We start from the raw sequence: 13,286 nt of genomic DNA on the forward strand, positions 1-13,286 counted from the left end.
TTTTTTTAGTTGAGATTTTATTCGAATTCGAATTCCATTAAATTTCAACTGTTGGAAACAATAATTATTTCAATTTCCAACAGTTGAAATAATTATTGTTTCCAACAGTTGAAATTTAATGGAATTCGAATTCAAATAAAATCTCAACTACCGTTTATTTGTTCTTGGCGCGAAAAAATGGCGCGCATTTTGTCATTATGTGCGACTTTACGTCACTCCTACGGACGTGAAAACATTTGTTTTCCTTAAAATATATTTAAAATAAATACAATAGTACATAAATTAACAATAAAAGAAGCTAAAAAACAATTAAAAATACAATAAAAAGCACATTGAAAATATATAAATATGTACGTACAGTATACTGTACGTACGCGCAACCGCGGGATCGGAAAGGGGCAATAGCGTCGCCACAAACTACACCATGGAATTGCAGCTGGCGCGGTTTTTTAAACCATTGATATTAAAATAAAACGTAGCCTATAACCACCAGGATTTTATGCTGATTCCGAATCTGTGTCTAAAACTTTTCTCCGATGTGTAGTTCTTGAGTTATAAGCGGACATCCAGACAGACACACACACACACACACACACACACACACACACACACACACACACACACACACTCCTCCTTTATATATAGAGATATATATACAAATCGGGATTTAAATTTAATTCAAAAATTGATCCAGACGTCTATTCTCTTTCAAACATTCAAACCGACAGAGGTAGTTATTTATCACAGCATCTGTAGAATTTTCACTGTTTTACTCAACTCCGTTTCGCTGTTATTTGGTGGAGCAAAAAGTCAACTGAGCTATATATATATATATATATATATATATATATATATATATACATACACACACACACACATTGTAGGTGGACTATTGACATGAGTTATGGTAGTTAACCTGAAAAGTTATTGTCGAGGTTCAGTGTGGAAAGCATGCAATTTATGATCAATAAGAGATGGCAGAACAATATGAACAGTACTGCGAATATAAATAGAGGACCAGTAATCCTGTAGCTCACCTTTCTGGTTGCAAATCGTAGTGTGATGGATGGATCAGTGTAAAAATAAGAGCTGGATTGAGAATAATATACAGTCACGTGAAAAAGTAAGTACACCCCATGTAAAGTTTTGACTTTTTCAACATATTTCAACATACAGCTATTTGATCTTCATTTCAACAATATTGATAGATAAGGGTGATATAATATAACAAATATCATGAAACATTTACATTTTGTCGTCCATTGTATAATTTAAATAAACATAAATGCAAATTTCGCATGTGGAAAAAGTAAGTACACCCCTACATTTATCACTACTTTAAATACCTAAATTAGAATCAGGTGCACCAGCTCAGGTGCAAATGATTAGAACATTGTCAGAGAGGATCTGGAGGAACCTGTCTTATTTAAACCTCAAACATTTAGTTTGGTTTGCTCTTTGTTGTTGAAGTGTGCGGCGTCACCATGCCTAGATCAAAAGAGCTCTCTGAGGCCTTCAGAAAGAAGGTTATAGATGCCTACGAGTCTGGGAAGGGATTTAAAAAGATCTCCAAACAATTTGAAATCAATCATTCGACTGTCCGGAAGATCATCTACAAGTGGAGAAGATTCCAAACAACTGCCAACTTGTTCAGGCCAGGCTGCCCCAGCTAGTTCAGCCCAAGAGCAGACCGCAAGCTGCTGAAAGAAGTCTCTAAGAACCCCAGAATGTCATCACGGGACCTACAGGTAGCTCTTGCCACTGTTGATGTCAAAGTGCACGAGTCTACCATTAGAAAGAGGCTGCACAAATTTGATCTACATGGGAGGTGTGCCAGGAGGAAACCTTTGCTGTCCAGAAAGAACATCAGGGCAAGACTAAAGTTTGCCAATGAACACCTAGGCAAAGACCAGCACTTCTGGAACAATGTGCTCTGGACAGATGAGTCAAAGGTAGAGCTATTTGGCCACAGTAGCAGAAGACATGTTTGGCAAAAACCAAAGACAGCATTTGACCACAAGAACCTGATACCAACTGTAAAGCATGGTGGTGGAAATATTATGGTTTGGGGGCAGCTTTGCTGCATCAGGGCCTAGGCAGCTCACCATCATAGAATCCACTATGAATTCTTCATTGTAGCAGAGGGTGCTTGAGGATAATGTGAGGCCATCTGTCGGAAAGTTGAAGCTCAACCGAAGGTGGACATTGCAACATGACAATGACCCTATACATACCAGTAAATCCACCAAGGAATGGCTGAAAAGAAAGAAATGGAGGGTTCTGGAATGGCCAAGTCAAAGCCCGGATCTAAATCCCTTCGAGATGTTGTGGGGGGATTTGAAACGAGCTGTGCATGCAAGAAACCCCTCAAACATCGCACAGCTGAAATAATTCTGCATGGAGGAGTGGGCAAAAATTTCTCCCAGGCGATGTCAGAGACTGGTAGATAGTTATAAGAAACGCCTACTTGAGGTTGTTTCTGCCAAAGGGGGGCAATACCACCTATTATAGCCAAGGGTGTACTTACTTTTTCCACATGCGAAATTTGCATTTATGTTTATTTAACTTATACAATGGACTACAAAATGTAAATGTTTCATGGTATTTGTTATATTATATCACCTTTATTATATCACCTGAACTATGTTCTAGGTGAGCTAAATATTTTGATGGCTGAGAAAGGTTGACTGAAGTGCCATGACTAGGACAAAACTAGAGACAGGAAGGCTGCAGTCGGCAAACTCAGATTTGGGAAACAATTATGTCATGAAATACAACAAAATATCATAAAAAAGAAGAGAAAAGTTACCAACAATTGAAAACTGATAAATGGTAATGCAATAACAAATACCATTAAAATTATACCCAAGATGTTCAACAACTGCAAACAACCACGGACAGATGATAATATTGTTATTGTTGGAGCAACTATAAAAAAGACCCTGACTGCAAACAATCAGGAAAATCAATAAAGAGATAATCAAGAAGCAGCACTACCAAGATGGTGTAATTAAAACAACTTGTCATTTGTAAAACAATCTAATAATACATCCGAGACCCAAGCCAAACATCCTTGTATCCCACAATAAAGCCAATACGTTGTCAACTGTAAGGTTTGAAACTATCTTGTAGAGAGTAGAGTCGACAGTCCATGCAAATTGGAATCCCTCGCATAAACTTTCTTTATATTCCCTTCTCCTGTACCTCGGATGCATCTTGAAGAAAACATTAGATGTACATTCACGAATAAATTACATGTGCTTTATCCTTATTTCTTGCTCATGTACTTCTCATGCTGCTAATTTGCTCTTGCTGCTTACCTCTCCCTTTTTGCTGTTTTTGAGATTTCCTGCTGTTTACCAGGATATATCAATGGGTTATGGATGGATTCAGCAGAAATTTGGTTGGGAGATAGGGTGTGTGACAAGGACAAATAGTTTCTATTTTGTTAAGGATCCGAATCCGGATCTGGACACGAGAGTTAAAAAAAATTTTTTTAACTGATTCTTCAACATTTAGTCAGGTTCATTATGTTCAGATTTATAATTTCGTTCTTTTTTTGTGGAGATTAGCAAACCTATACATTTTTGGAAAGCTTATAGCACCAGGAATCCGAAAAACCATGTTTCCATTTGCGCAAATTTTTCTTTGGCGGCCATATTGGATTTTCAAAATGGCCACCATCGGAAACCTATTTTTCGCGATATCTCAACATCCGAACCACCTAGAGTGCTGATTCCAACACCTATACCCACATTTTTGGGGATGAGGAATCACATGAAGCCATCTAAAATAATCTACTCATTTCATTTCATTTCATAATTCATGTACATGAAAATAATCATTTCAACATGTTCAGTTCATGTACATGGAAAGTCATTATATCAGACCTAATAGTTCATTTAAAATAAACCTCATGAAGCTCACAATTACTTACCTGTTGTCGTTTTATATATTTGCAGGTCTTGAGAGAAGATGAGTGAAGTTACGACTCAGCCCACACAGTGGCAGCACTGCATAATTTGTCAAACCGCTTCAGCAAAATATGGAACGCTTGTCCAGCAGCCCAAACCGGACTCGTTTGAACACTTGCTACAAACCCTTAATGATAGAGCAGCCTACCATGATGGAAAATATGTTAAAATTCACAGTCGCTTAAAGGATGAAACAAGTGAAAGTCTGCAATTCAATAATGCAGTTTGGCATCGTATCTGTTATTCAAATGCAACCAACAAAGAGAAGGTACAACGTGCCAAAGACCGCCATCAATATCACATTTCAGCCGGCTCCTACACAGAGAAAAAACGTGGACAAAAGCGAAAAAGCACAGAACTGGACGAACCATCAACTTCCACCACCAGTCCGTTTACACGTTCTGCAACAGCTCCATTCATTAAGGAACATTGCTTTTTCTGCCAGGAAGATAACGAGCAAAAATTGTACACATTGAGAACAGAAAATGGTGGGAAAGCATTACACGATGCTGTGGAGCTGTCTGGAAATCTCACCCTGCAAACTAGGTTAAACACATCCATCTCACCCACTGATGCACATGCAATCGATGTTCAATACCACAAGTCATGTTGGACAACAAATGTATTCCATGTGTTATGTACCAAGGATAACAAGGGAACAACAGAGAGAGGTCATCCGTTTCAAACATCATGTTTGATTGAGTTGATTAGCCTTGTCGACTGTCAAACTCAGAATAAACAATACTTATCCATGGCACATATTGAAACAACAGACATCAACTTGCTTGGTGGCACAGATGCATTGGCGCACCACTTCTCTGCATATAGTAGACACTGGCTCAAGGAGAGAATTCTTCTAGAACTACCACACGTAACGTCTGTTAGGCAAAAGGACAGGAGAAAACCTTCTGTTCTTTACTCCCCAGATGCATGCGAATCCGATATGGTTCAGTCTGCCATGATAGAAAGTGAAGTAGACGATCTGAATATTATCTATAAAGCAGCAAAGGCATTGCGCAGAATTATCAAGAACTTCCACCAACAGGAAAACTCATCCGATGCTATACAGGTCACTAGCAGCACAGATGATGTTCCAGCAGCACTCCACGCAATGATCAGATGGGTTATGGTGGGGCCAACAGAAACACTAGAAACTGAAAAACGAACCACTCACGTTAACAGAGAAGTACTCACTGTTAGTCAGATGCTATTGGGTGGATTCAAATCTGACAAGCAAGTGAACTATAGGCCCAAAACTGATTCTGCGACCTTCCGATCAACCAAATCACAAGAAACTCCACAGTCTCTAGGATTAGCCTTGGCAGTTCACCATGACACAAGAAACAAGAAACTCCTGGAAAGTCTCTGCTCTCAAGGTTACTGTGTCTCGTACAGTCGTGTTATGCACCTCGAAACAGCCCTAGCAAATGCCATTGTGGAAAACACCCTGAAGTTCCAAGGACTTTATGTCCCTCCATTTTTGAAGAAGGGAACTTTTGTGTTTTTTGCAGCTGATAACACAGACTTTGCTGAAGACAGCGTGGATGGCAAAGGGACAACCCATGGAACAATCATTGCTGTTTATCAAAAACGTGACACTCAAGGAGAAACATTGGCGCCACAACTGAGCATAGCTGACACTACCAGTTTGTCAGTGACCCCGTACCAGGTTCCTATGCTTCATTGTGACAAGCCGGTGCCGAAAACCATAAAGAGAACAGACACATTCCACATCAGCAAGGATGGTATATCACTAGCGTATCACCTTACACATCTAGGATGGTTGGTTGCTTCTATGATCACCAGAATGCAGAAATCAAACAGCACATATATACCTGGTTGGGCAGGATACCACTCATTGCTGTCGGGTAGTCACAGTTTGACACAAGTCAGAGTCTTACCCCTTCTACCTGAAGTAGCACACGAGTGGTCGACTCTTCTGACCGTCATCTCTCAGACAACTCAGCTAAAGAACTTAGTTGTTGGTACAAGCCACCCTACAGTCATTTCCTGGGATATGGCCCTCTATGAAAAGGTGATAAGGCTGCTGGATGCAAGGCCAGACCTGAAAGGTACCGTTGTACCTCGGCTTGGCGAGCTGCATGTGGTCATGGCTGCTTTGAGAGCCCTGGGTACTTCCATTGAGAACTCAGGTATTGATGACGCGTGGATAGAGGCCGACCTCTACGGACCTTCAACAACAAGGCAGATCCTGAGATGTTCGCATTACAAACACACTCTCCGTGCTCATATTTATTCATATATAGCACTTTATGAAATGGCGCTGGACCTGTTCTTCAAAGATTATCCACAGTTGAAAGCCGTTTGCTCAGATATGTCAGAAGAAATAGACGAGGCATGTTCAGAAAAGGACAAGTTCACCAAAGCCACAAGTGTGAAAGAAGCCAACACAAAACTGTTGAATGTCATCACTACAGCTGATGTTGTGAACATATTCAAGACTTGGGAAACAGAACAATCCAAAAAAGCCATGTTCAAGTCCTTGATGAATTACCTGCATCGAGTGGAGGCAATTCTGTTCTTTGTGGAAGCTTCTCGGGACGCAGATCTCAAACTCCACCTCGAATCTGGTGAGGCACTCAGCAAGCTATTTTTCTCCATGGATCGTATCAAATACAAACGTCTTTGGCCGCGATACATAGCAGATATGTATGACCTGAGGAAGACGCATCCGGCCACATACAGGGAACTCGAGAATGGAAATATCTCAGTAACGAAATCTAGCATCCCCTTTGTATCAATCGGTGCAGACCACGCTTGTGAACAGGAAAACAGAGCAATGAAGGTTCATTCTGGACTTCCAGGCATCTCCAATAATGCCAATGCAAGGCAGAGATTCTTTATGGCCTCTCCAGAATTGTCACGGCTGACCAGAGAATTCAAAGATCAGTTCGACACCAAAACAGACAAAGTGACAGAACACCACGAACTTAGTCCGAGGGCAGTGAATCTGAACAATACAGCGGTTGAAAAGATCAAGGCTGCTATCATGAGTCATGGCAATCCATTTACCACAGAAGGAAATAGCATATACAACTTGATCACACATGCCTATGTCCCAGAGGAGCACACGTCACAAATCCTGAATATCGACAACATTGGTCAACACTTGTACGAAGAGTATGTTGACGAAAGAATCAACGGAACAGTCAGCTTATTTGCACCCGTGAAAAAAGAAAACAACACGATGTACTTGTCTGGTGTGAAGAAGACCAAGATCATGCTCAGGGACAAGTCAGTCGACTTGAAGGAAACAAAAGACTTGTATGGAAGGCTGATGATATTGACAAAATCAAGCCGTGATGTTGACCAGAAAGACGCAATAGGCAACTACGAATTCACCCTTACACCTCGCGCCTTGTTCGCACCAAACGGTGACCTGCTTCCTTGCCTTGACAAGTCAAAGTTAATCCATCTCCTTGTGAAACATGGAGACTTAGCTCCGGGTGACTTAGCTCCGACCTCAACTCCTCAAGCTCAAGTCCATAACTCTGCAGCTATGAAAATAGCAGTAGTCGACGCCATGGTTCTTGTACAGAAATTGTCGACAAAACCAGCTGCAACAGTAACCGTTGAAGATCTCAGTGTCAGCTTTAATACCAGATTGATGTCACTGACAAGACATTTTGACGAAGTTATCCTCGTGTTTGATACTTACAAGGCCGATTCGTTGAAGCAAAGCACAAGACAAAAAAGACGAGGGGGGCACAATCCAGTCCAGTACCAAGTGAAGGACAATACCAAGATCCAACACATCACCATGAAGCGGTTCTTGTCACACGATCAGACAAAGTCAGATTTGGCAGAATATCTGGCTGAGAAAACGTTGGAGTACAACAGAGATGCCTCCAAGCTGATAATTATATGTGCAGCAGGAAAGGCCAAGAGTAACAAAGGCGTGCATTTTGAAGACAATAATCATGAGGAGGCAGACACTCTGATGATTCACCAAGCAGTGCTGGCAACTCGCCGCAATCCCAACGCAGAACAGCTTACCTTCTTCTCTCCTGATACGGATGTCCTGGTCTTGGTCATAGCTAACTATGATGTTCTGCTCAAAAACACTGCTGTCTCCCTTGTGTCGGGCCTTGTGCAAGTACAACCAATCTGGAACAATCTTGGCGTCGAAAAGGCCAAGGCATTGCCAGCATTCCACACATTCACAGGAGCAGACAATACTGGACGGTTTTCGCGAATAGGCAAAACAACATGGTTTGAAGCTTTCGTCAGAGCCGATAGTGACGTGATACAGGCCATGAGAATGCTCGGTGATGCTGCAGATGTGACCGCAGATCAGATGTCCAACTTGGCAAGATTTGTATGTGCAGTGTACGTACCAAAGGGAATATGTATCAACAGCATTCCGGAGTTGCGCTGGTACCTCTTCTGTAAACACATGACTGAAAGTCACAAGTTACCTCCAACGCTAGGGGCTCTAAATCAGCATGTTGATCGTGTACATCTTCAGGCAAGGGTATGGGCTCAGGCTACTATCGCACATCAAGTGTTCCTGGATCCACAGCAACATGGCTACTTCAAGGACAACGATGGGGAATTGAAACCACTAATGACAGATGTACCACCAGCACCGAAAGCAATACTTGAGATGGTCAGATGTCAGTGCAAAGGAGACTGCTCATCGAGACGGTGTTCGTGCCGTGCCAATGACTTGGCATGCACAGACTTGTGTTTGTGCAGCTCCGAATGTGAAAACGACGATGACTGTCAACCTGTTCTCTGCTCTGACGACAGTGATGAGGACATTTGAAAACCTATGAGGACAAAATGTTGATGAATGTTGACAAAGATAAAATTTCATCTATGGGAAATATTCTATGTTCAAATAAAAGTAATTATTACATGTATAATTATGGATTGTATAGCCTCATCTCTATATACTTACCTCTTGAATACATAAATCACCTGTTTAGGATATATGAGGGATGTGGTTTCATAATTATGATCCGTGTGCCACAATGTAGCGAAACATCACTCAATGTGGTATACATATTCAGAAAAAAACATGTTTCCTGAAAGTGGCCATCTTGAAAATCCGCTGTAGGCTGCCACCTGGTATCCCAGGGTAGGTGTAGATTATTTTAGATGGCTTCATGTGATTCCTCATCCCCAAAAATGTGGGTATAGGTGTTGGAATCAGCACTCTAGGTGGTTCGGATGTTGAGATATCGCGAAAAATAGGTTTCCGATGGTGGCCATTTTGAAAATCCAATATGGCCGCCAAAGAAAAATTTGCGCAAATGGAAACATGGTTTTTCGGATTCCTGGTGCTATCAGCTTTCCAAAAATGTATAGTTTTGCTAATCTCCACAAAAAAAGAACGAAATTACATAACAAACCTGACTAATTGAGAGATGGGGCCAAAAAAGATATATAGCATGATATTTCAAAAAGGTGTGGACGAGTTATGACAAAACTAGGTGGATGAGTTGGTTCGGCGACGAGAGCAAGCCAATTCGATTTTGGTTCAGGTCCGGATCCAGATCCGCCCAATCAGTGGGATACGAAATGTAAACTGTTCAGCCTTGCAGAGGTTTGCTCTCTACTCTACTGCCGTTCTAGTTTTTATATATTTTTATGTAGCTATCTTGAGTTCATGCTTGTGTTTTTTAGGTCATTTCTGATGGAGCTGTAATAGTGGTGGCATTACACGAGCAGGCAATAATTAAAGGGTGACAAATGTATATTTTTTAATGATTTACACTGCTTTTGGCTTTTAAGTTACCTCAGATATATTGTCGTTTGCGGTAGTTTTCTACCTGTGGGTGACACCTCCCACACCAAGAAATGTAAAGAATGGTTATAGCCCTGAAAGCTACTGTGGAATATTGTATGTTTTTTTAAATAGTCTTTAAGGCCACCGCGACGACACAAACGTGTCCATTGAGACACAGAGCAGATGGCAGGCGATGAAAGGCGCAGAGATGAAATGGTCGGTCAAGAAAAAGAAACAAAAATGGCAGATGAAAGTTAAAGCAGGGAAACAAATCGTGTAAGACACTCGGAAATGACTTACCATACACTTTGCATCGACATGTTCAGCTGTCATATGGAGGAAAGAAAAACACGGGGAAGTAATAGGTCAGATTTGGGTAAAGGAGTGAGTTAGTGATTTTTTTTTTATTCACAAGAATTTCCATCCACAATAAAGCCAACAGTCCAAAATGATTCTACATGTGCAACTTCTGAAAATTGCATTATTGCAATGTTAACTATCACGCTTTATAGAGGGTGCTAAAGAGGGAGTAACCACTGAAAGACAGCTGAAGAAACCTGGATGCTGAAATGTTTGTTGTTGGATGAGGCATCTTACTATAATTCACCAAATGTCCGTCCGTCCGTTTGAAGGTACTGCAAAAACGGCTCAACCGATCGCAACGATATTTTGGGTGGGTATTCCTGGGACCCCTGGGAGTAAAATAGGCTATATTGTTTTTCCAAGTTTTCCAATTTTCCAGTTTTTCCAAACACGATGGAATAATATTTACTGATATGAACAGTGATGGCTTTTGTTGAAATTCTACAAATAGTTTATTCTACGTACCAGGAGAGAGTAGATCGACTCCTGACGAACTCTTCCTATATAAACGTGCGGCTCCGAAGTAACATGGCAGCGTGTGCAAAGCGACTGAGAAACAGGTGCAGCGGCCGCTTCCGTTTTGCAGAATTCAATCTTTTTTCAAAATGGGCACCATGTACTGTTTAGATTTTGATGATTTACGTGTGATATGATTCAACGGATGTTTATATGAATCGTTTAAAATAAAAAAAGCCTTCAATTTCTGATATTTTGCCTCTTCATTTTGGCTTCCCAATTGAAGCCCCGCCCATAGGGCAGGTACCGTTGCTAGTTCATATAAGTATATAGGTTTTTATAATTGTATTTTTAAGCATTTTTACTTTGGTATTTCATTATTTCTTGTTTTATGACTGTCTATAATTGCTTTGAGGTTGTTTGGTTTTTTTTTGGTAAAATGGGGTTAAGTGTGCTTGTAGTTGGTTTATCCCTGTCTGTGTTTATTCATGCTGGTGGATTTACATATTGTTCAATTCTGATTAATGTGATTAAATGCTACCGTTTGTGAAAATCCAATTGGCATATATCATAATGCATGAAATATGTATGGAGACAATGAGCTTCTCATTTGAAACACATGAATACATCTAATCCAAACATCACTGTTGACAGCAAGCAATGCTAGTTTATACATTTTCTTTGTCCAAATGTGTGGTCAGCCCTTGTGGCTACCTACCCTCCCGGCTGGCTCCTACATGGCCTCATGGTGTCTTGCTTGTGTTTCCTTTTTCCTTTGCTTGTAGATGTGCGTCCATCCGCTATGAGCCTCAAACAGAGGGCCAGCAATGGGTCCTTAACAGGTGCCACCCCGTCTATGCTGGCAAATCACCCACTAGCAGAGCTGCGCCCCGACCAATCAGGAGTTGCGGTTGATGCCTGTAGCACGTTTGCTCATCATGCCACAGCGTACGGCCATTACACTGGTCAAACATTGATGTCAGGTATGGACGGGGGTGGTCGGCTATTTTGCAAAAATAATAAAACAGCAACTCTACATTTCATGTTTTCACAAATTAACTGAAACAACAAATAAGTCATACCAAAGAGTTCAAAAAATGGAACTTTATGCTTCCTTGCTTGATATTCAGCAATTAAAAGAATAAGAGTACAGACAATCTCCATATATTGACGTCCAAAGGGAGGAGGCAATTCCTCCTGAGGAAATTCCCCGCTGAGTGTGGTAAGAAAGGCGGCACCATTGTTGTGGTGTTGCTGGTATCCAGAGTGCCCCAGGAAATGACAGCACTTACCCCAAGCTCAGTGGCTGGGTTTGACTCATCTAACAGTCCTGTGTTATCTCGTGTCTATGTCTGTATGTCCATGTGTGTGTAGCAGCTCTCCATGGAACTTATACACCAAACACATGCACAGAAATAGCAAAACATAAAGAGAATTAACTTTTACATCAATTATAAAGGCATAAGTAGACAATGGATAAATGAACACAGTACAGTATATGAATGGTGCACATGGGATCCGAGAATCATACATTATGTGTTCAGAGATGGAAATACCAAATCCGAGTTAAGGTTTAGATCACCAAAACTGCCTTTCTGATATAGAGCTTTATTGGATAGCTTCATCCAAACAAATATAGATTTTTATTACCTCCGCCACCAATGGTGGACGCAGGCTATGTTTTCACCCCTGTTTGTCTGCCTGTGAGCACGATATCTCAAAAACTTAAGGATGGGTTTGTACAAAACTTGGTGGGCAGGTTGGATGTGTGTGCCAAGGAGGAATCGATTTGATTTTGGTGAACATCCGGATCCGGATATGAGAATTATTTTTTTTAAGTGACTCTTTACCATTGAGAGATGGGGCCAAAAACGAAATATAGCATGATATTTCCAAATGTTGTGGACGGGTTATGACAAAACCTGGTGGATGAGTTGGGTAAGTGACAACAACAAGACAATTCGATTTTGGTTCATGTCGGATCCAGATCTGACCTATCAGTGGGAAACAAAACTTAAACTGTTCAGCCTGGCGAAGGTATTCTCTCTACTGAGTGTCGTTCTAGTTACCCTCGCCAGAGGAGAGGGTATTGCATTTGAGTCCGTTTGTTTGTCTGTCTGTCTGTCTGTTTGTCCGCACAGAATAAATATGATTTTCTCTGCAACCCTTCGTCCGATTGACAGGAAATTTTCACCATAGGTGCAACTCCACCTGTATAATTTTTTGATGATAATTATGACGTCATAGGTCACGTGGGTCGGCCGCCATCTTGGAAAACCGAAAAACTTTGCACCTCTATATCTCCGAAAGTGCTGAATAGAAAAAATTGAGAGATGGCTCAATGTAAAGAACTCTCCATGGGGAATAAAATATGTTAATGATGATGTCATAGGTGCTTCCGTTATGACGTCATAATTCGACAAGTACAAAACTTCATCCAATCAAGATGAAATTTCTTGAGCACCATGTCGGCATAAACTGATGGTGAAAAAAAATAATGATGACGTCATCGGTCACGTGGTTCGGCCGCCATATTTGTTTTAACACTAAAGCCTTAAAAACCACTGAAAATACATCCTGGCGAGGGTTTGCATTCTCCGATTGCTCTTTTTCTTGTTTATATCTGATATGGAAAGCGTGGCCTACATAGTCGGGTTTACAGTGAGCAGGCAACTGGCAAACACATTCTAATGACAGACATCATAAAATGGAAAATATATGATGCAATCTTACTCTGG

At 41.0% G+C, this 13,286-nt stretch overlaps 1 protein-coding gene across 1 annotated transcript in view; it reads left to right on the forward strand.

Annotated features, from left to right (window-relative positions):
• The window catches only part of LOC137433128 (paired box protein Pax-5), a 415,587-nt gene that overhangs the window by 286,899 nt on the left and 115,402 nt on the right, over window positions 1-13,286 (forward strand). Inside the window, exon 8 of the mRNA XM_078783329.1 lies at window positions 11,334-11,531. Within this exon, the coding sequence (XP_078639455.1) occupies window positions 11,334-11,531 (198 nt within the window). The remainder of the gene's footprint in view (window positions 1-11,333; window positions 11,532-13,286) is intronic.

This window comes from Myxine glutinosa, chromosome 8, assembly GCF_964187855.1.
Source record: "Myxine glutinosa chromosome 8, kmMyxGlut1.1, whole genome shotgun sequence".
NCBI classification, from domain to species: domain Eukaryota; kingdom Metazoa; phylum Chordata; class Myxini; order Myxiniformes; family Myxinidae; genus Myxine; species Myxine glutinosa.